The sequence below is a fragment of the Neolamprologus multifasciatus genome, chromosome 20 (genome assembly GCF_963576455.1).
Source record: "Neolamprologus multifasciatus chromosome 20, fNeoMul1.2, whole genome shotgun sequence".
Classification (NCBI taxonomy): domain Eukaryota; kingdom Metazoa; phylum Chordata; class Actinopteri; order Cichliformes; family Cichlidae; genus Neolamprologus; species Neolamprologus multifasciatus.
In genome coordinates this window covers 9575204-9601051 of record NC_140458.1, presented here as the reverse complement: position 1 = coordinate 9601051, position 25848 = coordinate 9575204, and the positions used below count along the sequence as shown (strand labels likewise).

Below are 25848 nucleotides of genomic sequence, written 5' to 3'. Positions count from 1 at the left end.
GATGCCAATACCATTGTCTTCCTCGTGGGAGTCATAGCATCATAGTATACATACAATATACACTGAAGAAATACAAAATTGAGGTGAAATTAAAGAAAATGTACAGCATAAAACCTTTTTTAATTTAAGTAAACAATCGTTAAAATACGATTTTATTCACAACAGAGAACGCGTCATTGTTATTTAACAGATGAGTCATAGGACAAGACATCATGCCCAGAATCACAAGTTTATTTAAAGGGCACTGAAAATGTCTCGAAATTCCCCCCTCACGGACTCTTCAGAAGATCATTGTGTCTGGTGGCTAACCCTTGTATTAGACAACACACGTGGCAAATATTCAGGTAGAAAATGAAATTAAAAGCGTTGTAAGAATATTTCTTCTAAAATGAAAGTGGTGCTGTTAAAAGTGACCTTTATTTTTCTCAGGTGCCTTTGTTCAATTGTGTATAGCGATTCCCAAACTCAGCAGCACTTCCTTTGAAAAAGGAACCGTTTCCTTACAGTAAGTGGTGTGAGTTTGGGAAAACACTGGGAATTTGCTGACAAATGATGAGGTGTCAGGTGATGTTATCTGGGGATCTTCTTGCTCATCTTCATGCTTAAATTCAAACTAACAATTTAAGTGCGAAGGGGGAAAAACGAACCAAATAAATACATGCACATAACGTTTGTCTGCTGAGTCACGATTGTAACATCTCACTATCATATGATACTTCGTGACATTCGCAGACGAGGCCTTTGACTTTCTTAATGCATCACACTCGACCGATAGCGTCGTCACGTCAAAGTGCGCGCGTGTTGTGAGACTGCGTTTGTACCTCATCTGCCAACGCACCCTAAGAAACCCTTCCCACATTTACTCCTCAGCCTCCTCTTTAAAAAATTCAGCAACGAAGCACAGTAAAACCCCATCACAAATTAACATAGTGGCTCGGGAAATACTTCAGGGCTGTTCGGTAAGGAGTTTAGCAACACAATCTGCTGGTAAATGAGTGTGCGCTCATATTTGCATGTAGGCTGACATAAGCTTCAGAGTCACAGTCAACCTGGAACTGTCATGGCAGAAGGCTTTGTTAATGTGGGACTACACGTTTTCACTTTACCCGTTGGCCTGTATTTCAAACAGCACGAAGGCGATTACAGGTCATTGCGCTCTTCTGGGGGCTGCTGTTCTAGTAGAGTAACTTATTCTGCCTACACAGCACTTCCTTCCTGACGAGCATTTTTATTACACACCCACCATAGATGTAGGTGTGTGACGTCACTCAGCAACCGCGGCTGTGGTTGTGGGTCAAGTAGATGGGGGTCTGTACTACAGAGTCGGCTTGTTGTTGTATAGCAGTTTTACAAGTAACACCAGCCCACTGGGAAAGTACACGTAGTTGGTGTACTGGAAACTCCACTCAGGGGTGTTAACTGTCAAGTGTCAAAACCAACATTAAAACTTTGTTGCAACATATTAACCCATCTCGGCTATAATTGGTTTGGTCTATTCTTCAGGCGACTCTGTTTTGTTGACCACAGACCGGTCATGAACACCAACTACCCACGAGATTGTGTCATCCATTTGAAATACATGACACTGCTTTCTAATTAAAACAGGCGACCGCACCTTAAGCACATTTTCAAATCGCATTTTTATCATTTTATCAGTCAAATGTATAGTTTGTACAATAATATACACAAAACAATGTCTCCACCTAGTGGCATTTCACTCAGTCTCCAGGTGAGGTGAAAAATGAAGACAGTGTTTTGAACATATATATTTTTATTCATATATATATAATAAATTTCTATTTACAATTTATTCTTCTTTTTTAGAGAAAATTAAAGAGAAAGCTTTGATTGCAAACAGTGCTTCATACTAAAGGGAGGGAAGGACAAAATGGGAAAGTGCTCATAAAACTAGTGTGTGTGTGTGTTATTTCCCTCTTGTAACTATATTTTAGGTAGATACAACAGGGATTTGCCATTGTTTTGCAAGGAGATCACCATCTGAAAGCCAGGATTCCCCTTGAAGTCGCTCTGAACACAACAACTAGAAGTGACAGCGTCAACAGTATGAAGAGCCATGTCCACCAAACAATGTGAGGCTTTGGCTTTTATCACACTGACTTTTCAACAAAGTCCACAACTGAAGGAGACAAACCTGATGCTTTTGTCAAACTACTTCATCTAATCAACCGTTTTGAGTTTGCTTTCACAGTTTGCTGTGCAAAGCACACCTAGGACATTGAGAAATGGCCACTGTTTCATAAAGAGTGATGCCTGATTGTCGGTCAGTCATTCGTAGTAGACAAAGTATGACACCATCAATGCAAAAGGATCACATAAATAACATCACGAAAATGTTCCAGTGTATGGATTCTTCCTTTAGAACATAGGAAAGAGGTAACCTCCTCCCCCAATAACGGTAATACTTTAAACAAAATGAATGAATACGTTTTCTTTAAAGCAGGTGAGACAGTCATGCAATATGCAGCCTAGTCGAACTAAAGGCTGGCTACAGGGTCTCCCTCATGGAAATCCACGGATTGTGAACTGATCAAGGTTAGCGTTATTAGTAGTTGGCAGGTAAGAGCTTAAATACGCCAGTGGCAGCGCCTTGACATAAGGGGAGTGGGGCCAGAGTAATGTGCTAAACTGTAGCATTATACACAAATATGAGTTAGGTGTTCCAGTCCGAGTTTTATGTCCAGAAAAAGATTCGTAGGTTATTGGCCTGGGTCTGGGGGATTGAGATCCAGGCCCAGCCAGCTTAAAGGCGCAGAACAGAAAATATCCTAGGTAGAGTACACACTCCCAAAAATGTCTGCATGGCATCTTTACAGAAATCAGTACACTGAATACCACTCACGTTTCACAAACTGTACACGTCACGTCAATACAAAAGAGGGTTTTCAGCCAGAGGACCCCTGCTTGTGTGCGAGAGGACTACTCCTGTTGTGCTCTTGCTGCCTGTATTCCTTTGCTTGGACATCAGAGGGACAGACAGCAGGGGGCTGTGGAGAGGGCCAGTCAGTGTCTACATTCTGAAGTTTAGAGATGGTCAAAAGACTGAGAGGAAAAAGGAGAACAGGGTTGAAAGGGATCAGGGAGAGCTGTTTTGTGCTCACTGAGTTTAAAAGGCACTGTTCTGTCACATGATGTCAACAAAGAACTCACAGGGATTGCCCATAGCATGCTGGAAGGACTGGCGACTGGCGGTGAGCTCAGGAGGAACGGCTGCTAACTCTCTCCCAGGTGGGGCTCCAGGAGGCGTGCTACTGTTGAATGAGGTCTTGGGGGCCAGACGGGCCAGACAATAAGGGGGAGGCAAGCCTGGGGGGCCGTAGGAGGAGGCATGGCTTCGCTCGCTCTGGGCACAGGAGCCTGGAGCTGGCTGAGTAAAGGCGGCGTGGCTGTAGGTGAACGGGGGGTGGTTGTTCTGTGTGACAGGGTGGCTCCTGTGTGAATGACTGTGGCTGAGACTTGACCTTGCGTGACTTTGGCTAGAGATGGCGTGGCTGTGATGGCTCATTTGACTGGCAGATCTGTCACCACGCCGCCCTCCGCGGATTCCTGGCTCTGATTCACTGCATGTTGACCTTTGACCCTTTTCCTGTGGGGATGAACGTCTACCTTTGCCTGCGCTGGGGTTGGATCCACTGCTTCGGCTTCCTGTTGATTCGGGGAAAAAAAAAAAGAAAAAAAAGAAACAGAGATTAACAGGTTAAGACTTCAACAGAATATAAACACCCACAAATACACAGTGAGCAGCTGCAAGTCATCAGCTACTGATGATTCACGACCGGCTACCGATAAACAAAGACAAAAGGTCACACATTAAACATCAGCTTAATAAAGACTTCTTGAATTCCACCAGAATTAAGCATAACATGAAAAAGTGCTCGTGTTTGAAACACAGTAAAATGTGTCAATGTTAATAAATACATTACTGCACTTTGTTTAAGGTGTGACCACATTTTTTGTTATGCAGTCTAGCAAAAGTCAGTCAAGGGCAAACATGATTATCTCAGTGATTTCTGCCCCAAATTCGGATGCAGCAACTGATATTATGGCTTTTTCTTATATTCATACAAACACTGAAACAGTCACAGATCATAAATATAAACATGACACACCTGCATCAGAAAGATTACCACACAGCACTTGATGAACAACGCAGAATGGCGTATTTGTTGTGTTGTCAATTTCTCAGTAATAATACGTGTCACAACTCTCAATGCTGTTAATGAACACTGCTGGCATCAGACTAATGGAGGTGTATCACACTGTTGCAAAATCAAACATTCCACGCCTCCCCTTCCACAATGAGCCCAACAGTACTGGGTAAAGTGGTGCATGATTGCCCCCTATCAGCAAGAATGATAGCACAAGCCTCAGAGTGCTCATCCTGCATCATGCACCTCCCAGCGCAGTATGAATGCATGCCTAGAGGTGCAGAGAGGGAGAATCGGCCGTCAGGAGTCACAGACAGGATACACATGGACCAAAGAAAAATTATGGGATGGGCAGAGAGAGAAAAAACCCAACAAAAACCTTAAAGCTACAGTATGAGACGTGGAGAACGTTGAGCACAAGAGAAAGAGAGGAGTGGCAGAATAAGATTGAATGGTAAAATAGAGAGAGCAGCAGAGGAGGAGAGGGGGTTAGCAGGCTTACCGGTTCCCCCAGTGTCCGGGGACTACCTCCTCCTTCAGTCTACCGTTGCCCAGCAGAAACAGAGGGAACAACAGAATTACACACACCTCCCAGCCCAGTCGTTCCTCTACTACCTGTCGTGTCCTAGTGCACTTTTCCTCATTAGCTTCAAACTAACGTAACGCCGGTGGCTGTTACTGATCCTTTATATGCAAATATGCAGAAACTGTCCCCAAGATTTCACACATGCACTCATTAGCATGAATGCTTGCTCTTTTCTGAAAGCTCCCAAAGAAAGAAAACCATGACATTTTTTTGTCACTTGTCTTCCCAAAATTTGCTGATAAACTAAACCAAAACTAACCGAAAGAATGGCAACTGGGCGAAATTAAAATATGGATGAACCACTCAAAACAATGAAAATAAGACAGAGAGATGGTAATATATAGTTTCACATCGTTTCTCTGGGCTACGTAGTAAAAAATATACAGCAACATTACCCCTGCCAGCTACTTATACGTACCGCCCCAGCGCAGACAACAAAAACCATGCAGCACCATCACATTTTGATTCAAAAATCAAAACAAAAGGTCATTCAAGAACTAATGGAGACACATGGACTTAGTGTTGATAATTTCAAGCTGGTGATTGATAATCACATGGTTGATCAGATCTGTTTTGTGTACACACCCAGTACTGCAGAGCTGTCCGCTGCATGACTCAAGATGCTCATGATTGACCTTGACAATACAGGACGCATTTTAGAACACAGATATTTATATTGTATTGAATAATGCAATCCAATGTCCACTTCCTGCCCAGAGAGCCAGTAAAGCTAACATTAGCATGAGCCAGACATTCGTTAATATGCCAGAAAGACGTCATTAATGTCATGTTGCATGTTGCGCGAATATATTATATTAATCAACAATAGGCTGATGGAAAACCCGTCTTGCCCTTCCTTATTGCTTACCCTCACTGTGTTGGCTGCCTGCGCTCCCACTGTGGAAACTGTGGCATGGGTCTGAGTATCCTGGCGGAAAGCTCGGGGGTGCAGTGGGGAAAGGAGGGTAGGGGAATGGCTGCCCGCCCAGAGGCCAGGGGTTGCTAGTGGGAGGTAGTGGTGCCAAAGTGTCCTGCTCAGAACCTCCACCACTGGATCCTTCATTCAAATTGAGTGAGGCCATGTCTTGAGGAGAGAGGAAAAAAAAGCAGCAGAGTTAGTATAATCCTTCTATTTAAAAAGAAAATGCCATAAATGTGTGAGCTGCTTAATTATTGTAGGTGTGAAAAGTGGATGTACTTTGGCAGAGGTCCCCAAAGGTGTAGTAGCACTGTTCAGAGAAGGTGATCTTATTGACAGTGTGTCTCAAGTAACCGTGCTTCAACAGACTGCTCGCGTACTTCCTCGCATCGCGCCTATCCTTGAATCCTTCCACTCTGGAGTACAGCCAGTCCACTACATCAGCACCTAGCATGGCAAAGAATGCACACGTGGACATGAAGTTCATTTCCCTGATGTGTGGAACAGATGCTAAAAATACCACTTATATGCAGCAACCACACATCGACCACAACTGCAATAGTTAGGGCAAGCAGCACAATGCTGCAAAACCTTTGAATAAAGTTAGTGGAGCTAATGCTTTTCAGAAAAAACAAATAACCCCCCCCCCCCCCCCCCCAAAAAAAAAAAAAAAGTCTACATGACTTGGAAAAAAAATACTTCTATGATGTTGTTTGTTGTGTTTAGAAAGAATAAACCACCTAAAAAAATTATATTTCTAGATACCATGCATTTGAATTGATTTCAGTCTTGTAATTTAATATTGTGCTCTCTAGGAAACCTACTGATCTCTTTATTCCCTTTTTTAAAGAAAAAAAAGCCTTACTGAGTTATTTTTATTGCTCACACTCAGCACAGAGGTTTCGATCAGTATGCATGCAATGCATGTCTGCACATTTCCAAGTAACCAGCATTGCTTACAGTAATACAGCCACTGTTTCTATATAAATTTCTGCATTGGGTAGATTTTCTCACCTATAACAGCATTTGCAATGGTGATCTTCAACCACATCCTGTCTCGAATCTCTAGGCCAGAATCAGGCAGCTGCATCACTTTGACAATAGTTGCCATATCTGTTTTACTTACAGATAGAGGCAAGTCATCAAACTCTGTGATGGAAAAAGAGAAACAATTTTGATCATTATGACCTCATTATTTATAGTTCAGTTACTGAGAAGTGTCCTTTTATACTGGAACAAAGCAGCAGGTAACCTTTACCATAGTGAGGGTAAGGTGCTGTTAGGGCTGTGGTGTGTGAAATCCAGGCTGCAGGATCAATGGGTCTCACTGGCTCAGCTGAGAAAATAAAACAAAAACGAGAAACTTTTTATAAATAGGACAAAGTGAACACGGTATGGTTTAAACATTATCAGGTCATCATTTGCGTTGCTCCGAATATTACACCACACTGTCTGTCTTACCACGAGGGATGGTGAAGTAGCTTCGGGGAGATGGGTCCCAACATTTGGCAACAGTAAGACTAATGGGACTGGGGAAATACATAGAAAATAAATGTTACTCTTAGAAAAATCATACACAGAAATATGCTGTACTTGTCCCCTTTTTTAAAAACACCAAAGCTGAATAATCTACTGCGCATTGTCATTCTACTGCGAATAACAATACGTAACATAATCAAACTTGTCAAATGTTTGATTTATAGGAAATGTTTCATTTCCTATAAATCCTTTAATGTCAACTACTCATTCTACTGATGAGCAGTCGACACTGACTAAGAAAGACGAAAGGTCAACTTCCAGGAAAAGTTGCAACAGTGTCCAACGGTCAAGCAGCATTATCAACTAGCTTTTCCTATTTATTTAGATCCTTTGATTTTCTATACAGCCCCATGACTCACCAGCACATCGGTTCTGATATTAATTAAATTTCATCTGATTTTAATAATCTTCCAAGAAAGAGTCCTTACCCAGTTTTGGAAACAATCTCTCTCAGGATCCTCACAGCGTCATCATTGCTCATGTTCTCAAAGTTGACGTCATTCACCTGATTGACAGACAAAACCAACAATGTAATTTCTTTACATTTCTTGACCATGTTTTACTAACTAAAATATTATTTTGAAGTCCTGAAGAGAACTTTGATGCGTTTATGCATTTATACTGTGCACGCATTAATCTCTGCTGTTCTTTTAGGGGGTTCACCTGGCTGCAAATCCTAAGGTCCTTTTGATGGAATAAACCCCCTCAATCATAAAACAACCTATACTGTTTGTATTGGGGCCACAACAAATTGGAAGCGTCTATCGCAAACAGAACAAAGGATGGGGAAGGAAAAGAGAGGCAGGATTCCAAGTTTTACATAAGAGTTTAACAAGGGAACTAAATACAACCGTCATTATTAACATGCAGCAAAACCTCAGAGAGATGTTGTCACTGCAACAGCAAATTCGAGGCACAATTATTACCAGTTCAAATATCTCGTTATGGAAGCGTACCTGTAGTAGCATGTCTCCAGGTTCTATTCTGCCATCAGCAGCTACAGCTCCTCCCTTCATGATAGAGCCGATGTAAATACCGCCGTCCCCCCGGTCATTACTCTGACCAACAATACTGATACCAAGGAAGTTGTATTTCTCTGTTGAGATTAAAGCAGGGGATGAATAAAATTACAAAGACTCGCTTTGGTATTGATATGAATTCTACATTAAATTCTATGACGTAAAAAAAATAGGCATGGATGCAACAGGTTTACCCATGTTTAGTGTGACGGTGATAATATTTAGGCTCATCGTGGAGTCTGTGATACTGCTGAAAGACGACGACTGGTAAAGGAAGAGGAGGTTACAGTGAGCATATTGTGAAGAAAAGTGGCAAAAAGCCAATTTCAAACAATTTATTCATGAGTTTCAAGCACTCAGTGTCAATGTCACTTTCAGCAGGGGCACTGATGTGTTTTAAAAAGTGCATACCCGGTCGATCTTTGCCACTTTGTGCCTCCGTCTGCGCCGTTTGTGTCTGCGCATCAGCTGTGAAGACGAACTCTGTTCTGTGGAACTACTGAGCCTGAAGAAGAAAGTGAAATTAAGGAAAAGATGGAACATTAAATAGGGTATTTGAATAAGGCCAGAGAGAGCAATTTAAGCTATTTAGTATATTCACTGGGAATTTTCCTTAAAACTGTGAAGGTCTATGTACACACATACCGTTTCGACACAATAATAAATTGTTAGCCTTACTATTCCTATTTAAATTAATTTCTAACACACGCTTCTATATCTGATTGTAGTTTAAGTGGTTAAGTCTGAATTATTGTTGCAAATTCTTCACTGTTTTTGCAGCTTTTATGAAAAGAAAAACAACAAATCACATCAGAAAGAAGACAAAGCGACCAAGTTAAGTGTTTCAATGGCAAAACTGGACAAGAAGTTACCTGCTGGCATCCTCATCTTCTTCACTGTCGACAAATGAGCTGGACTCCAGCTCACTGCTCATTACTGAGGCACTGTCGTAACCCATGGCCGAGTCCCTTGCAGTGCGCTCTGATTTGGAGTGACCATTGATGCGAGGGACTGTAGAGAAAAAGTGCACAGCAGCAGTAAGTCAGATGTGGAGAGGGGGGGTCATCATTGCAGGGTGAATTCAGAATAAGAGAGCAACCAGAAGGCGAGGAAGGAAGGAGTTAGTGAGAGTGGCTGGAATACAAAACAAAAATCATCTGCAACAAGCATTAAACTGTGATCTCAGGAAGATGTGGACATTGAACTGAAATATATCTTCAATTAGACCCTCCCGCAGGTGGAATGACATGAATTTAAAAAAAAATGTAGCAATAAAAATGAACAATTAATGCATTTTTTTAAATACAGCACACAGATTTGTAGACTTTGCAGAAAACCAAGAAAAAGTAGTGCCCAATGTATTAAAAAAACTCCCATCAGAGGAAAACTACCAGGTCTGTCTCCATACGTACATTGGCAGTGAGGTGGCGCAGTCTCAGGGTAACAGCGGATTGGCTGAAAAGGTCTCACAAGGCGAAGAGGGCGTGGTAGCCAACGTACTCGCCGAGAGCAATCAAAACATTCCAGCAATGTAGTAGTTCCCATCGCTAGCTCCGCCCACAGGGTGCTCATTTGAAAGACGAGCTACTGCACATAAACACTCAATCAGCAGAGGGACCTGACATCCAGTGTTAAGACTCACTCAAACAGATTTCCTCTCGCACTCTGCTGACTGGCGCCAGAGAAAACAAAAAAACAAACAAACAAAAAGCAAGTGTGCAGGTTCACCAAGCCAGCCTGAAAAATCTGCGTCTTTGTGCTCTGCTCCGTCTGTGCTAGCTGCTCTCTAAAAAGCCTGAGCCCCAGTCAGTCTATGCCCACCAGCTGGCTGTTGACACACTTCACAGCTTATCTACAATAGAGGAAGTGCCAGAAATAGGGAACACACAAAACGACAATCTATCAAGAGTGGCGTGTAGTAAAACAAGAAGCGAGTGCTATGACTCAACAGCAAAGTCACGTTTTGAATGAATATGCGAAACTTTGAACACGGCATTATCGTGACCTTTCCGAAAGCCGTGACACTTCCAGCAATTGACTGTTTTGTGTGAACTCGGATCTTTAAAGAGAGAAACATGCAGTCTAAATAATTCTATAATCAATCGAGCTGCCTTTTGACGAGAATGGTTCATAAACAGAACCAGCCTATAAAAGCTTACACCTATTAAATAAAAATGTCACCTTGCTTCAAAAATCAAGAGCCTTCCTATTTTAACCAACTATCCATAACTCTGGAAAAACAGAAAAATAACACCAGCGTTAAATTAACCACAAAAAATTCCAAAGTCCAACACCATCCCGGGAAATAACACCGCAAATCCCTCTCACCGCGGCTGACAGCACGCCTTCTTCCAATGAACAGAGAAAGTGAGCTGAGAGTGAGGAGAAAGTATTACCTCCTCCCTGACTCTCATGCACGCAACTGTTGAATGACTGTTAATCTGCCTCTGACCAATCAGACAATGGCATCCTCCGAAGCACAGAGAAGATAATATGTGATTTTATACGATGAGCTGTCCTCTCCCCTCCCTTCCTCGGGTGAAAACACTGTCGAGTGATTGAAATCACAAAAGCTTTGCAGCCCCATTACAACAAGAACAGGAAAATGAACTGAAGACACTTTTTCATAACAGAGAGTAGTTTATGTTCACCAGCTGTTTTGCAGGCTTTGTGTAATACTTTAATACAAACATAAGTGCTCAGGCTTAAGTGTGTCTTCTCTGACCTCAGCCTTGAAATCCTGACAGCTCTGTACAGCGTAACATTTAATTTAATGCCACGGGAACGCTCCCCCTCCACCCCCCCACCCCTTTGTTGGCCACAGTCGTCCTCTAATACAACTGGTTAAGATACAGAACACCTGGCAGCCTTAAAACAGATCATATCCCATAACTCCATGAGGTACTCTTGCACCTGTTCTCCCTCTTAAATTTTTTAACTGCTCCATTATTCATCCTCGAATGCTACAGCGCAGGAAAGAAAACTGAGAAAGACGAGAGAGAGGGAGAATAGTTTGAACAAGTCTGAACATTTTAACCGATCTTTGTAAAACAGCGAGGAACGCTCGCATGTGTATAAGGTGACAGGGGAATTCCTGCTGCTGATGATGCTGCAGGCAGTGAGGCACAGAGGTGGGAGGAGGTATCTGTCTTTACGTCTCTCTGTGTCACTCGGTGAAATTAAAGCTGAATTACACTTAATTGGACCTTGTTACACAAATTTATGAACCAGCTCCTCTCCGAGTTTCTCCGGGAAAGTATATGTGCGTCTAGATCGGATAGAAGTCAGTAAACACAGACCACGGGGTGGATAACAATGTATATTTCATTGAGTTTGTGATCCTTCTCACATGCAAAAAACAACAGATGTTCAGTTGGCTGTTAGCAGCAGCGGCAGCAGCAATATGTCTGTGCCAAGTCAAAAGCATCATCATGGAGTGCACCAGCGTGATCACGATGAAATCACTGGCTATGCTCGTGTGCAGATAGTCTGCTAAGATAAATCCGTTCCCCATCTACAGCCCTCCATACAACCCCAACCTGATGCTGTAATCAGTGATACTAATTGCACCACATAAATTAATGAGTATTTGGTTAATGAGCCTGGAGCGCAGGATGCAAAGAGCCAGGCTTGCTGTGAAGAGAGGACAAAGGGGAAGCGAGAGAAAGAAAGCGAGAGAGACGAGCACAGTGATTTTTGCTGTGAGTGAAAACAATGGCAGACTGCGATTGTTTATTACTTGGTGCCAAAAAACCAACTCATTTTGTCAAAAATACCTGTGTGGGACAGAAACCGGATGAAAGCAGGTACCTCTACTGATCACCAATGTGCTTATGTGGGTAACCACTGCAAAACCTTCCTGTTCTCTGTTGTGGATAGCACAGACAGCCTCCCTTACTGAAAACACTGAGCCTGCAAATAGGAGTTCTTGCAAAGGAGCAGGAAAGTGCTGCGCCTCTCCTACCGAAGAGCTTGTAATAGAAATTGCTGTAGTCAAATGTCAGCACAATAAAGCAAATGCATTTGCACTTGATAACAGTTCTCAGGAGCTTTTAAAGTCAAGATCCAATCAATATGTTTTCCAGATGGAATGGAGGCATTTTTTATTTCAACAGTGACTGCAACAGACTCCTGTTATAATCCAGACCTGAGAGCCACAGAAGAAACAGAAAAACTACTGGCCAACTATTCCAAAAACGCTGACATACAGTGAACTTTTTGCTTTAACATAGCTGCAGTTGAACATGTACCACTTGAGCCCCAGGGACCTTCTTTCATACATGTCTACTTCCCGTCCACATTTTTTGGTGATTGACTTGTGCGGAGTATGAGAGTTAAATGGAGAGGGACTGAAAAGTAATAAGTTGGAAATGACAAGATAATTGCGTTTTTGGGATCCATCTGTTCCTGGCTGATAATACTCACGCTCAGTTTCTCGAGCTCTCCTCCGTGCGCGCTCTCTCTCTCGCTCTCTGCGGTGGCTTAGGAGAGACTCTGTACCAGTCTCTGTGTCCAGGCCATCACGACTGCTCACTGCATTGGCACTGCAATACACACATCGGAAAACTTCAGTCAGCTTCATAATGATGTACAAAACACAGAGTATCTCAGTCTGCTTCGCAGAAAGTGTTTCAAATGAATTCTCTAGCCAGCCTGAGACCAACACTCCCGAACATAATCCCCAGCTACAGTATACTTCTGTCTGTTATAATATCTGTATGCCTGCCATCCAGCCTTAGGGGAATATGCAACTCATATCATGACTCTGTTTCAAATTCAGTCCCTCTGGCCAAAATAGCAATTTCATTGTTCGGTGGTATGTGATGTGTTTTTCACTAAGTGTCATTAATGACCAGATACCCTGAGAGGGAGCCATTCTGGACAATACTGGCATTAATGAGACCTATTGAAAGCCCAGATGGTGCCTGGAGCATGATTGGGAGAGAGACAGAGAATGACAGATCGCATAAAAAGTGAGAAGTGGTAGATCAGGTGTGGGCTGAGCAATAAGCCGGCCTGCGTGTACTTGAGGTCTGGAAGGAGTCTGGGGGTCTGGAAGAGCTGGCGGGCAGATTGTTATTCTGTCAGAGGGCTGGAGACGCTGTGGCCTCAGGCACGAGGGTTAAGGGACTCACACTGCCACCGGGCTCCTAGGAAACCTGAACCCGATGAGAACTCTACTCAACCCTGTCAGTCAGTCACACGCACTTAGGCATGTATGCAACATGTATCTGACACCTGAATACCTAAATAATCGCCCCTGCGTAAATGTCAGTGCACGCGCACAAACAGTCAAAATCAAAGTGTATAAACAGAAAAAAGAGGCATAAAACAAACCAAACCTGTGAGCAAACATCATTCCTCGTTTGAAAACAATGTTCTCGCACACCTCAGTGCCTACGTGTGGCTGACCAATGCAAATTAAAATCTCAGGAGCAGACAGGATGCCGTGTCTGCCGTGTTCACTCAGCGGGATGAAGCGCTCAATTGGGCATGCTTACATGCGCGTGCTACAGAGTACTAATGGGTGCACCTGGGCCCGGCTTCACCAGCACAGGTCAGTGCATGTATGCAAAAATCAGTGAAGATGCACACTTCAGGTGCATTTCTAGCGGAACTGATTAGAAAGCTATGTGATGATCGATGCGGTGGCGACTGCCTCGCCGTTAGTCCTGTCAAAACCTGTCAAAGGGCGCTCACCAGCTAGCCGACGGATCTGCTATTCTGGTGGGAGATTATCCGAGGCGCTAGGCTCCAGTTGTGAACAAATGCCACCCCCTTTTCAATCCCCACACCTACCACCCCCTCTCCCTGCTGCCAATAGCCCCCCCACCCCCCACCCCTTCCATTGGGAAATGGAGATGGGTGCTTTTAATGTCTGCTAATCCGGATTACCGAGCAGAAGCACATCAGTGTGTCCATTCTCAGACCAAAACACCTATTCTGTGTGTGCTCATCAAATAGAGCCATTCACGCCGACAAACACGAGACGCATGAATAAAGCACAAAGAGAAAATGATGTGGTAATAATATTCTAGCTATTTGCAGACGGCGGTACAGGGGGGAAGGCTGGATTCATTTCAGAAAGAGGGGAGGTTCGCGATAGGGAATTCACCATGCTGTAAAAAGGCCTGGCTGTCTGACTCAAAGAGCGTAAGAGAAAGAGAGAGCGAGGCACGGAGGGGGCGGGTAAAGGGGCAGGCAGACAGTTTGCTGTTTGTTCCACAAGGTGGCGGTAGTCAAAGCTGGCTGGGAACAATAAAATCATCAGGCCAGATGACAGCCAAACAGGAGTGAGCAGCCCATAGAGGGCAAAAGAGAGCTGAGATGTCAAACAGTAGATAAAGAGATACACTGAGACATGACAGATTGCATGTTCTCAATATAGAGCCTCAGCCATATTGCTCTAGTGCTGTAATGGCAATGACTCTTGGCCTCCACTGCCCCCAGCCCTTTTGGCTATATTTAGGAAGGGACTTCTCCTTAGTGATTACAGTTATATTTTTTAAATCTGCTGGTTTCAAGGCAAAGTCTGGACTCAGGTAGCCATAACGTTGAGAAAATCTAAATTTCTGAGTGCTTAAGCAATAATATGATTCAGGCCACATGTGCTTTTTTTTCAGAGTATGGATGAATGCTCTTAGTGACTGAATACAATGAGCCTCACTTGAGTGCCAGTATTTGCCTGAAGAGGTTTATGCTGTCAAGGCTATTTCAAGAATCAGCCGCCCAAGCAGCATGCGCATCGTGTTTACATAGACGAGCGGAGTAACGCCTTACTCCACGGCTGTGTGGGCCGGAATATATACCCAAGTGGGAAAAATACTCACGCCTATGCATATTCCCGCACTGTAGTGTTAGCACATACTTCATGCTATATTCACACAGTGGCGGAGCGACCGTCTACACTCCCCATGCGAGCCTGTGACGATAAATCTCTCCGTGGCATGTTCCACGTTCTGATTAGCACATATAGCGTGCTGTGAAATGAAAAGGTCAACCGGTACGCAGGGCTGCGTGCTTGAATACATCTGCCTACACGAGTGTGTGTAATTGTGCATACATGACGAGCGGCAATCATCCTACTCACTGGAAGGACGGGGGCCGTGAGTCCCCGATGCCCCCTGTTCTCTCGAGGGGTGGGGGAAGTTCTGGATGGCTCTCCGTGCATTGAGATCCTCCATCAGAGTGTGCACTCTCTGCCAGGACCAACTGAGAAACACAGGTTGGAGGAAACAAAATTATTCATTACAGATTAGACATATTCAGGTCAAAGACAAGCACACGTTATATCGTGCATATTTTATTGTATTCTATAGGCTGCATAGTGTGGACACAGAACTAGAAGAAAGAAACTCTGTAACCACGCAAACTCAAAGATAAACTCAGAGACAGACGTCTCTTATGTGCGAGTCCACTCAGGGGAGGCTGTGAAATTGAGATGTGGCAAAAAGGCCTACCGATGACTTCTGGCTATGCTTATACAACTTGAGAAACACTGCAAGCTACTTAGAAACTTAAAAGACTTCCGCGCTTTTACTCAGCTGAGTGTCGGTACAAAGGATGATGTACAATGACCCATCCTTTCATCTGAGCCAGAATAATGAAAGTTAAAGCAGACAGGCGAGGAAAGCCCAACAACTCTGTGGGCTGTGATTATTCTAATGCAAGCCTGGGGGTTCACAGGCATCGCTATGGTGGTGCCACTCGATTCTCAAATATAGAGTGGGATACTTTTCTTTTCTCCATTACAGAGAATATAAGTGTTACTGCAGTTTCCATCACCTTCTGTGCCTGCCGTGTACTGACTTTCTGGCTTTCTTCTCGAAACATCCTAAGAAGGAGCAGATTTCTCTCTGGTCCTTGGATCTCCAGTTTTATAGAAATTTGTTTCTATTTAAAACAGCGGCTGGTGACCAAAGTGCTGTAATTCTAAAGAAAAATCAATGACATAAAAACACAGGACAAGCTGACAGAATTGAACAAAAGAAACATAAAATGAGAAAAAAGAGAAACCAGAGAATAAAATGTTTTAAACTTCAGGTTTTCAAATGGGTTTTTAAATGTCTAATGTTGGGGGGGGGGGGGGGGGGGGGTGTCCTCCTGTGAACGGGCAGTTTGTTCCAGAGTTTAGGAGCAGCCACAGGAAACGCCCGATCTCCTCTATGCTTTAATCTGGACCTCAGGACAGCTAGGAGCTTCTGGTCCGCAGACCTCAGTGAGCTTGAAGGAGTGTATAACTTTAAAAGATCAGAAAGGTATGAAGGCGCTAACCCATGCAGTGCCTTAAAAATAAATAATAAAATCTTAAAATCAATTTGAAAACCGACTGGCAGCCAGTGTAAAGATGCTAGTATAGGACATATATGGTGGATGCATTTATTACATTATTTTCCTTCTGGCTTTGAGAGAGTTTTTTTATGGTAGACCTTGAAGAGAATTCCTGATATATTTTTTAAAATGTACACACTGGATTATTTTATCTAAGGCCTTAATCAGAATCAGAATCAGAATAATCCCAAAGGAAATGATGTGGTTACAGTTGCTTTAAGACAAGAACAACAGTAACAGATTTAACTAAATTAAATAATACAATATATTACAAAGTCACAAAATATAAGAAAAAGCTCTAATATACAAACAGCTCAATTATAAATATCCAGAATATTGCAGAGATTAAATATATATGATTGAAATTAACTTAATGAACGTAACTAATTTTGGAAACACTGGACTTGCTAATCACACTGACATAAATATGTGGACCAGGTTAATCTTCATATTAAAGCCAGAATCTCTGTCGGCCCAAATACGGCACATATTCCAAAAAGCACATCAGATAAATTACAGAGTATTTCTTTGTTGTGTTTGCACTTCGGTGACAGGAATATGAACCTAAGTGCATGATATATCGTCTAAGTTCAATCTAGCCCAATCTGGTTTGCAAGGACCCTCCCTGGGTATGTCTTTAAATTACATGAAAATCACCAATAAAATAATCAAAAGCACAAACTTCAGCGGCAATGTACATAATAACATCCCAAAACTGTAGCTTTAAAAATTGTTCGAATATGAGTGTAAAATGATTTCAGCCATGTTCCATCTTAGGTTCTGCAGCTCCCCCAGCATGATAGGTAGTATTCTTAATTATTAATGCATTACGATTGATCTGACATTGCCCCACGAGCAAATGTTTATCTTTTCATTTTATACTAAGTTTAAATAATTTCATTCCTTTTCAAATGTTTAAACATGCAAGAAAAATAAGTCTACATCAAACTCAGCGTATATGTAGTCTAGTTAGTGGAATCTAATATATTTTTAATTGATTTATTGTCTGAATAACTATTAGAATAATAAGTCCAGTTAGTATGTGTGGCTAACATACGGTGTGCAGGTGTTTTAAATACAAGAATTTTTTAACAAGGAAGAAATAATGACTGCAGAGGAAATGCTGTGCAGCGACACCACAAATTGTGATTTTCTTTCTAAAACTAATACATCAGTCACTTCACCTGCAAAGTTTAACATTAAAATGATAAACGAGAAAGAAAGAAAACATATCATACAAATCATCAAATCAGTCTGCTGAGAGCTCTTTGAATAGTAACACATATTTGTGAAAACGGGAGCTGGACTTAAATAAAATGTGGCGCAATCATGAGGAAACACGTACATATTAGGACTAACTGTTATATAACAGTCGACTAACTGTGACCACACTTAATCACAAGTGGAGGCTATTGTGAGAGAGTATCGACAACGATTAAATGTTATTGAGCAAGACAGTCGCTAACAAGTACACAAACACCACCATGTGGCTCTCTCTGACCTCTGACCTCCCTAAGCAGAAAGAAAAATAATGAGTTTCCCCATAGGGATCAATAAAGTACAATCTATACAAGACATTGTTAAAAAAAACAAAAAAGACACTGAGCAAATTAAATTACAGCCCTTCAAACTAATTTATAAATCTTTGCTGCTACTTTTGGATCAATATTTAGAGACAGACGTTCTTTGTCCTATATATATATATATATATATATATATATGACTGATTAAGGTGTAAATCCTGCTCTAATAAAGATAGACTGATTTAGTTTGGCATAGTCTATTGTCTCTGTAGACATGGGTTCACAGTGCTGTTTGTCTTCAGTAATTAAAAACACTAGAAATACACAGTGTATGTGGCCAAAGGATTGCAGCAGATTAGGGCTGTCAAACTCATATAGTTCATAAAGAAGCACAAGTAACTGTAAATTACCATCCATGTACAAAACAGATGAATAACTTCAGAAAAACTAAAGCAATTCCAACAATATGTCTCAGATTCTTTCACATTTAGTTACTGTTACTATCATTACATGTGAATGACAACATATTGATCGCCATGCATCTACAAAGGCACCAAAGCTAAACTAAACAACGCTTTTATCATTCAAACAGCTTGTGATCTAGAAATGAGCTAAAATAATAACAAATTTCCACACACAGTAGCATCATCAGCTCTATTCACATGGCTGAGATTTCATTGTAAAACTATAATTAATAATAACTTCTATGCAATTTTTACACTTTGCAAAGACACCCAGCTTGACTGCACCACTGAATGGATTTGGTGGGTGTATGTTTGACCCCCCTGCAGTAAATGGTCATTTTAATGGTCAACCTAAACCAGCTCTTTTGTTAACAGGGCCTGGTTTAATATCTAATGGATTCACTCACACCTTTATAGCACAGATGAACAATAGCTGAAGGTGAAGAGCGTTTGATAACTTTTGCGGAGGCGTTGCATTTTAATATGTACATGATCTATGGGTGCTCCACATATCTTTGCATAGAGCTGAGACTACACAGCCAGGTGAACAGGGGCAACACGGATGAGCCATCCATCTCACTTACCCAGGACACTACTCTCCCGTTGAAGCATGGCAGCTTGGCGTTGTCATCAGAGATCTCTTCTTTGACAACCCTAGGGAGCAGGCAGACAGATACAGTCAGGCTCACTAACCAGTGGTCGGACACAGAGTTGGCTCAACAACACAGCATGGGTCGACCTGCAATGTTGCCCCACGCTGAGTGACATTCAGCCACGTTTTCAACATTGTTTTCGATCAGCTTTGCACCCTTTGTAGCATGAAGCAAGCTCATAGAGTAGCGGTGGTGCTGCATTCAGTCTCTATCCTTGATTTATAAATATCATGGCTATCAGACCACTTACCCTGAGCACATCAATGTAAGCTCTACCTACAAGGGAGAGAACTATAAATCAGAGAAGATAGATAGATAGATAGATAGATAGATAGATAGATAGATAGATAGATAGATAGATAGATAGATAGATAGATAGATATATAGATAGATAGATAGATAGATAGATAGATAGAGTAGGTAGGAAATGCCTCATAACTGCGACAACGAGGCGTCAAGCGTGTATTAATAGAGTGATCCTGTGCGAGCGCCTCCTTCAGTTTGGCTGTAAATTCCCAACAAAAATACCTCCCAGTTACCCTTTGACCCTCTGGGAAACAGTTCAGCAGCAAGCCGTCACCACACCTGCTCAGCTTGTGTCACACAGATCAGGCCTGGAGCTTGCTGAGGGGCAGGAGACGATCTGGCAAAACACACTCTGACACAAGTCACGGGGCTCTAACATCCTAATATATTTACCAGATTCCACTGTAACTCCCTGGATGACTTTATGTGTTGTATGTTGATTGTTTTTTTTGTGAAGGATTTTCCTGGAAAGGCAGCAACTAAGCATTTCTGAGTCTGTGGAGATCTCACGTAAGCTTCTTGGCTTTGAACATGAAAAAGGGAGAGGCATGACTTGAGAGCAGCAGGAAATCCAAAGACGATTTTATGCAGCGGTGTCTCTGACAGCGACCTTACAGCTTTTTTTTTTCTCGTCCTGTTTGCCAGAACGTCCCTGCAACTGAAATGATTAGCCAAGCTAGTTGTGTTTTTGTGTGCACTGCCGCTGTGGGAGCTGTATTGCTGGGAGTGGTGGACAGAGATAACGTAGCCTTGTGGCTGGAACTGACGACCACAGAGTCTGCTGCTGTGGCATGTTCCACCTCAGGGAGGAAAAGGGAGGGAGGTGAGGGCCGACTCTGCCGGCCGCTCGTTAGGTAGGAAGTGTTTGCATCCTCTCTCTCAAGCTGCATGACCAGCTGTACAGTGACTTGTGAGGATGTGGGAGTGGCCTGTATAAATAAAATAGGAATGATTGCTTCTTCCTAAAGTTTGACAAAAATAAGGATTTCCACTCACACATTTGACCTGCGAAAGTGTAGTTTATGCTTTTTGGCATGCAAAATACTTTCGCTTTGTGTTGTAAGATATGAGCTGAGACGCAATTCCAATGATAACAGCTGATGACTTTAACATCTTCCATCTGATATGAGGACCTGCTTTAATTTCACTTCTGAACCCTAAGCACAGACGCACAAATGTACGCACAAACACACACACACACCGTAAACCCTGTTTAGAAAGCAATGTGTCTGGTGTGGGCTGCTGTCAAAGATCTGACTTCTTAGGGCTGACAGCTTAAATAGGTCTTAACAGATTTCACAGGATAATGACAAGATTTACCCCGGTGATCGTGGAATATTCCGCCGCTGGTGATATTTATGTAGCTGGGAAAGATTAGATGTGTTTGTTTATGCTTTGAAAGACAGAGGAGGGCTGGGTTAACTTGCAGCCTAGAACAGAAACCAGAGGTGGGAGAATCCAGCCACCTCAGACCAGCCATCCAAGGACTTTGGTGGGCTCATGCTAATGACACTTTAAACAGGGAAGCAAAATATTTGTAGTCAAACAAGTTTGTGAACAGATTGACTTCAATATGCCTCAGAGTCTCACTCAGTAAACACCTCAATTCGAGTTTAACCATGTGTAAAGCTGGTAATAATAGCAAGTGTACTGTCAATGGCGTGTGGCGCTTAAAATCACAAAGTTCATACGTTTCAGTTCAGTACGTGATTGTTATCGTTGCAGTTGATGCTATGACATCAAATTCCGGTATCACCTTCAAATCTGTCACAATCTGTAAATGATAAAAGCAAGCAAGGAGTGACGGGAGTGCGTTTGTGCAAAAAGCTGCAGATTTTTGTCCTCTAACTACAGCAGGGGAAAGATCCCCTTACCAGCCCCCTATTTTCTGAGGCACAAACAAGACCGTTTCTTTCAGACCTTCAGCTTGGCTGCTTCCTCAGCTCCAGAGCGCCTCTGTGACTTGCATTATAGTGAGGTTTCAAACCCACTCACCACCAGTGGCAATGACAAAACGCCATATCATCACCTTGAAGTCTCCGAAAAAAACCAAGTGGGTTGCTTCAAAACAACCCAGCCAATTAGCTTCCTGTCTTATGAATATGGATGAGCGAATGAATATTACTGACAAAAAAAAACAAAACAAACAAAACAACTGAAGTATGAAATGCGTACACGAAATGTTCATCGCTTAATTTGCTGCGCTCTGTTCTGTGGATGGAAATGCCACATCCCTTAGTTACATGTTTTCCATGCAATTCCAAAGGGACCTGAAACGACGCGTTCACTGCGGTAAGCCGAAGCGGCCGGGGCGCAAACCGTTTATCAAATTTGTGTGGCCATTCCTTAAAGAGCTGATATGGCCAACACAAATGTAGTTCAGCAATCCCATAAGAAAATGGCAGTTTTCTCCCCTGCGCACCAGGGGGTCTACTACAGAGAACCTTGCACTGACTGCTCATTTACATTTCAAACACTGTCTATAACTGCAAGGGATTTGATGTTTTCCCTCTCTGCTCAGCAGTCTTATTCCTCCCTTGCTAATTCTCCAGAAGCCATACTGTCTGTGTGTATGCAGTGCAGCCAGCACGGCTACCACAAAGCGCTGCTTTCCTCTGTGCCTTTGACTGAGTTTGCTTCCATACTGTGCCAGTACCATACGGCACTGCACTCACAGAGTCTGAATATCCAAGCGTAACTCAAAGGCAGGAATGCTTGTAGAAATGCCTTTGTAATATCTACATGGAACTCGACACTGTCCAGTTCACAGTGTAATATGACTGTATGCTTTATGCTTTGCAATGCATATGCGGGAAAAGAATCTATGAGGCTGTGAGTTCAGCAACTTGGAGTCATGTCTCTATGTGGAGAGAGCAAACACGCTTTGTTTGTTTCCATAATCTGCTTGTCGATCACCTGAGGCCCAGTGAGCAGCCCGGCCTGCAGCGCAAGACAGGCAGGAAGCCAGGCCTGGGGACAAAGCGGTGCACCAAGACTAGCCTGCAACCAGGAAGAGCCAGTTTCCCTCACAAGGTCAGGCTGCAGTGGAAATGCATGACGTTCGGCTCTGTAGACACTGCCTGCCTCTGCATTTCCTCAAATCAATTTTTGCGATTACGCTGCTAGATACAAATGTACGTAGGCCCGTGTATGACTCCTCAGATTGGAATGAGAACAGTCACTGACACAAATATGTCATCCTCAGCAGAGGCCTGACACAAGTTGATCTTGCTGACCGAGAGAACTGGAGAGCTTTGTAGACCTCGTGTAACGCCTGAAAAACCAGGATGGGTTGACAATAAGAGGGGCAGAAAAAAAAGAAAAAGAAACAGAAGACTAAAACATGGAGGAAATATTTCTGTTCTGACATTCAGTGAAGGAAGTGAAGGTAACTACATTTTTAGGGTAGGATAAATAACAAAATATTCACATTTAAATCTTTTGCGTACACCGTTATTTTACCCAGCATGCTGTCCCCATCAACATCCCCTATTTTGCTTCTACAGACAATCTACATCATAATTACCATTAGTAAATTAAATTACCCATGTCTCTCTCATAATAACATTAAATGATAAAAGCCAGTGAATTGTAGGATATAACTAGATGGCAGACAACTGCACCACCAGCACGCATTATTTAACTTTGATGTTTTCCTTAGGAGCTCTGTAATAACACAATATATTACAATATTGATCAGAAAATTTAGCGAGACAACTACTTTGAGGACTGAATGCTGTTAGAAGAATTAATCAGAAAGGTGATAAGATGATGCACAGTCACCATCGCTGCCATGTGGTTCCCAAATTGCCTTGGGATCCACCTGCAGTGCACAATATGTGTTAGTAAACAAATACAACCATATAATTCATTAATAAATAAATATTTTTAATGGTTATTTCGAACCCTGCTAAAATTATAACCAGGTACTGGGAAATAGACCATTACGAAATCTGAGAAGTTGAATATTGAGACCTCGCCAGCATTGCTCTGACAGTCATATTCCACATGGTTAATATATTGAGGTTAATATGAGAAGCAGGGGTTGGCTCTGTGTAATGCACGCAGGTCTGCGTCATTAGGGCTCTGGACAGATCTGGTACAACTTCAAACACTCAAGTGTCTCCTCCGCTGAGCACAGGGTAGCCTGTAATAATGAGCAGGTGCCAAGAGCAGACATGGAAACAGACACGGTTCTATATAGTTTTGCGCACATGTAGCAATCTGGCAGTCAGGGATCGTTTGATGTTGTCTATAATGATAGCTGTAATAAAAGGTGTAAATACACACCGCAGCAAATAGCAAATGAGCCACACGAACAGGCTAATAATAATAATGATCGCCGACAGTAGCCACTTACCCAAAATCCTGGTCCATGGATTTGAAGAAGAATTTGTAGCTGTTGACCGGCCGATTGTTGAGGACATTTTTAAAATCCGCTAATGTGACTTTCTCCGGAGGAACAGACAGTTTGACCAGATAAGGAGTCTCCTCCTCGTCAATGTGATATATTATTTTAGTCTCCGCCATGAGAGTGTGAAAAGGGGAGGACAATCATGGGAAAGCAAAAAGGGTTGGCAGCGCAATAAACAGGCCTGCTATGTTACCAGCTACCCGGAGAATAACATAGCAGCGTTCCCTAATATATAACCCTGTATAGCCCGCGACGGAAAATACAACTCCGTGCCTTTGACAAACACAGCGAAAATCCAGGCATAATCGCGTTATGAGTGCCTGTATTCCTGCTCCAGTGTGAGTCGGTACGGTGGCTCTCTCGGCACTAAAACAGGAAGGGACAGTCCACATCCTTGCGATATGGAGTTGGGAATATTGCTATTTTTCACAAGCTAATTGGTTAGACAGTGCTGTCATCTAGCGGTGTATCTGGGGTGTGCGCAGGCCACCTTATACAACACACTCACACAGCTTCATCCACAGTAGCCTACAGTCATGACATAGAACAAAGGAGGATGTGCAGCGGCCCAATGAAGCATGGATACTGCTTTCCTGTTATTATAATTGACTTTATACTGCAGTTCTTATTGCGTAAAGCAGCGTCACTTAAATTCAAGCATTCATCCGATATTTATTCATCAGTTATTTTTATTCTTATGAAAATAAAGGGAAGCCCAAAATATATGAGGCCAAAATTGTCTTATTAGTATATTGTAGAAATAACATACTCACGCAGATTTCTCTTTTACTTATTCGTCATAAGTTTCTTGGTCATCCGTTCACCAGATTAAGTGGGCTAATGTCTTTGGACCCTAGAATGACCAGGTGTCCCACTTGTGGTCCCCATCTCATATACCAAGACAAATACCCAATATTTTGATTAGCTCTTGTTAACTTTGATTTCACAAGAACAGATGTGGAATAATAAGGGATGGATGCACACCTACTGAAAAACTAACAATTGTGAGAGAAAAGGAGAGTACAGGAGTCTTTCAAGTTAGCAGAACTTGTAAGTGCATAGTTTGGGTGCATACATTTCTAAGTTAGACATGTCAAAATTTAAGGTCTAAGACAAATTGACTAATTGGCTCATGTGTGGTTTCTTGGGATTTGGTCATTCTAAGGAAGCCACCTGAAGCAAATGTAGTGTTTGCTGTTGTGAGCAGAAGAAATCTTTATTAGAGGAATTAAAGTGTGCAGGTGAGCCAGAGAAAAATGCAAGAAATAGTTTAAAAAAAAAAAGGCTAATCTACATTTTACAATTTAGCATTACTGATATAGTAGACACTCTTTTTCCTCACTGAAGTACAGCCACACAGTTGATAACAGATTTGTTCCTGTATCACTAACCAGAAGATTCATTCACGAAAATTCAGTGTTTTACAAACCAGGGTACATTATTGTTGTTTGATGCAAACAAGAATGGTTTGAGAATTTTCCTGAGTTTGCACAGACTGAGCCTATAGTCCATTGTCATAAAAGTAACAATATTACTTTTCACCTGATAAATTTTCAGTGAACCAGGTAACTGTACAGTATGTCAGTTTGGGTAACTTATGGGGAGGAGAATTTTAAACTGCCTTTCTGTAAGCAAAATCCACAAAACAGGGTAGTCCCTTTGTCACCACTGTTGAGATCTGTTTTTGTGTAGCTAGAATAATGTCATACTCGTTTCCAAACAACATTTGAAAATGTCTACAACATACAGTAAATTGAATTATGAAACATTATGATTTATGTGATTTACACTACAGCAGAATTTATGCAAAAAAAGAAAAGGAAATATCCAGATTTCAACAATTAAAAAGAGCCGTAAGCTTGCAGCTCCATAAGCACGTGCAGTACATAATAAAACATACCTGAATAAAGAGCATGCATTTAGTTAAA

At 42.2% G+C, this 25848-nt stretch overlaps 1 protein-coding gene across 3 annotated transcripts; it reads right to left on the bottom strand.

Moving 5' to 3' along the window:
* Positions 1 to 101: 101 nt before the first annotated feature.
* Positions 102 to 24981, bottom strand: LOC146494423 (segment polarity protein dishevelled homolog DVL-1-like). 3 transcript variants are annotated; one of them, XM_085146335.1, is made up of 16 exons: positions 23867 to 24981; positions 19132 to 19201; positions 15320 to 15441; positions 12655 to 12773; positions 9102 to 9240; positions 8641 to 8734; positions 8424 to 8493; positions 8167 to 8306; positions 7639 to 7715; positions 7133 to 7200; positions 6930 to 7007; positions 6686 to 6820; positions 5951 to 6118; positions 5621 to 5836; positions 3169 to 3663; positions 102 to 3060 (listed from the first exon to the last, which is right to left on the bottom strand). In XM_085146335.1, exons 1-16 carry the CDS (start codon positions 24034 to 24036, stop codon positions 3053 to 3055), a joined length of 2169 nt encoding a protein of 722 aa, XP_085002461.1. In that variant the 5' UTR covers positions 24037 to 24981; the 3' UTR covers positions 102 to 3052. The 3 variants fall into 3 exon arrangements, with proteins under 3 accessions (XP_085002461.1, XP_085002460.1, XP_085002462.1); XM_085146334.1 differs by having other exon boundaries at positions 102 to 3663; XM_085146336.1 differs by lacking the exons at positions 12655 to 12773; positions 15320 to 15441; positions 19132 to 19201; positions 23867 to 24981 and adding an exon at positions 9642 to 12407 and having other exon boundaries at positions 102 to 3663.
* Between the last annotated feature and the right edge of the window lie 867 nt (positions 24982 to 25848).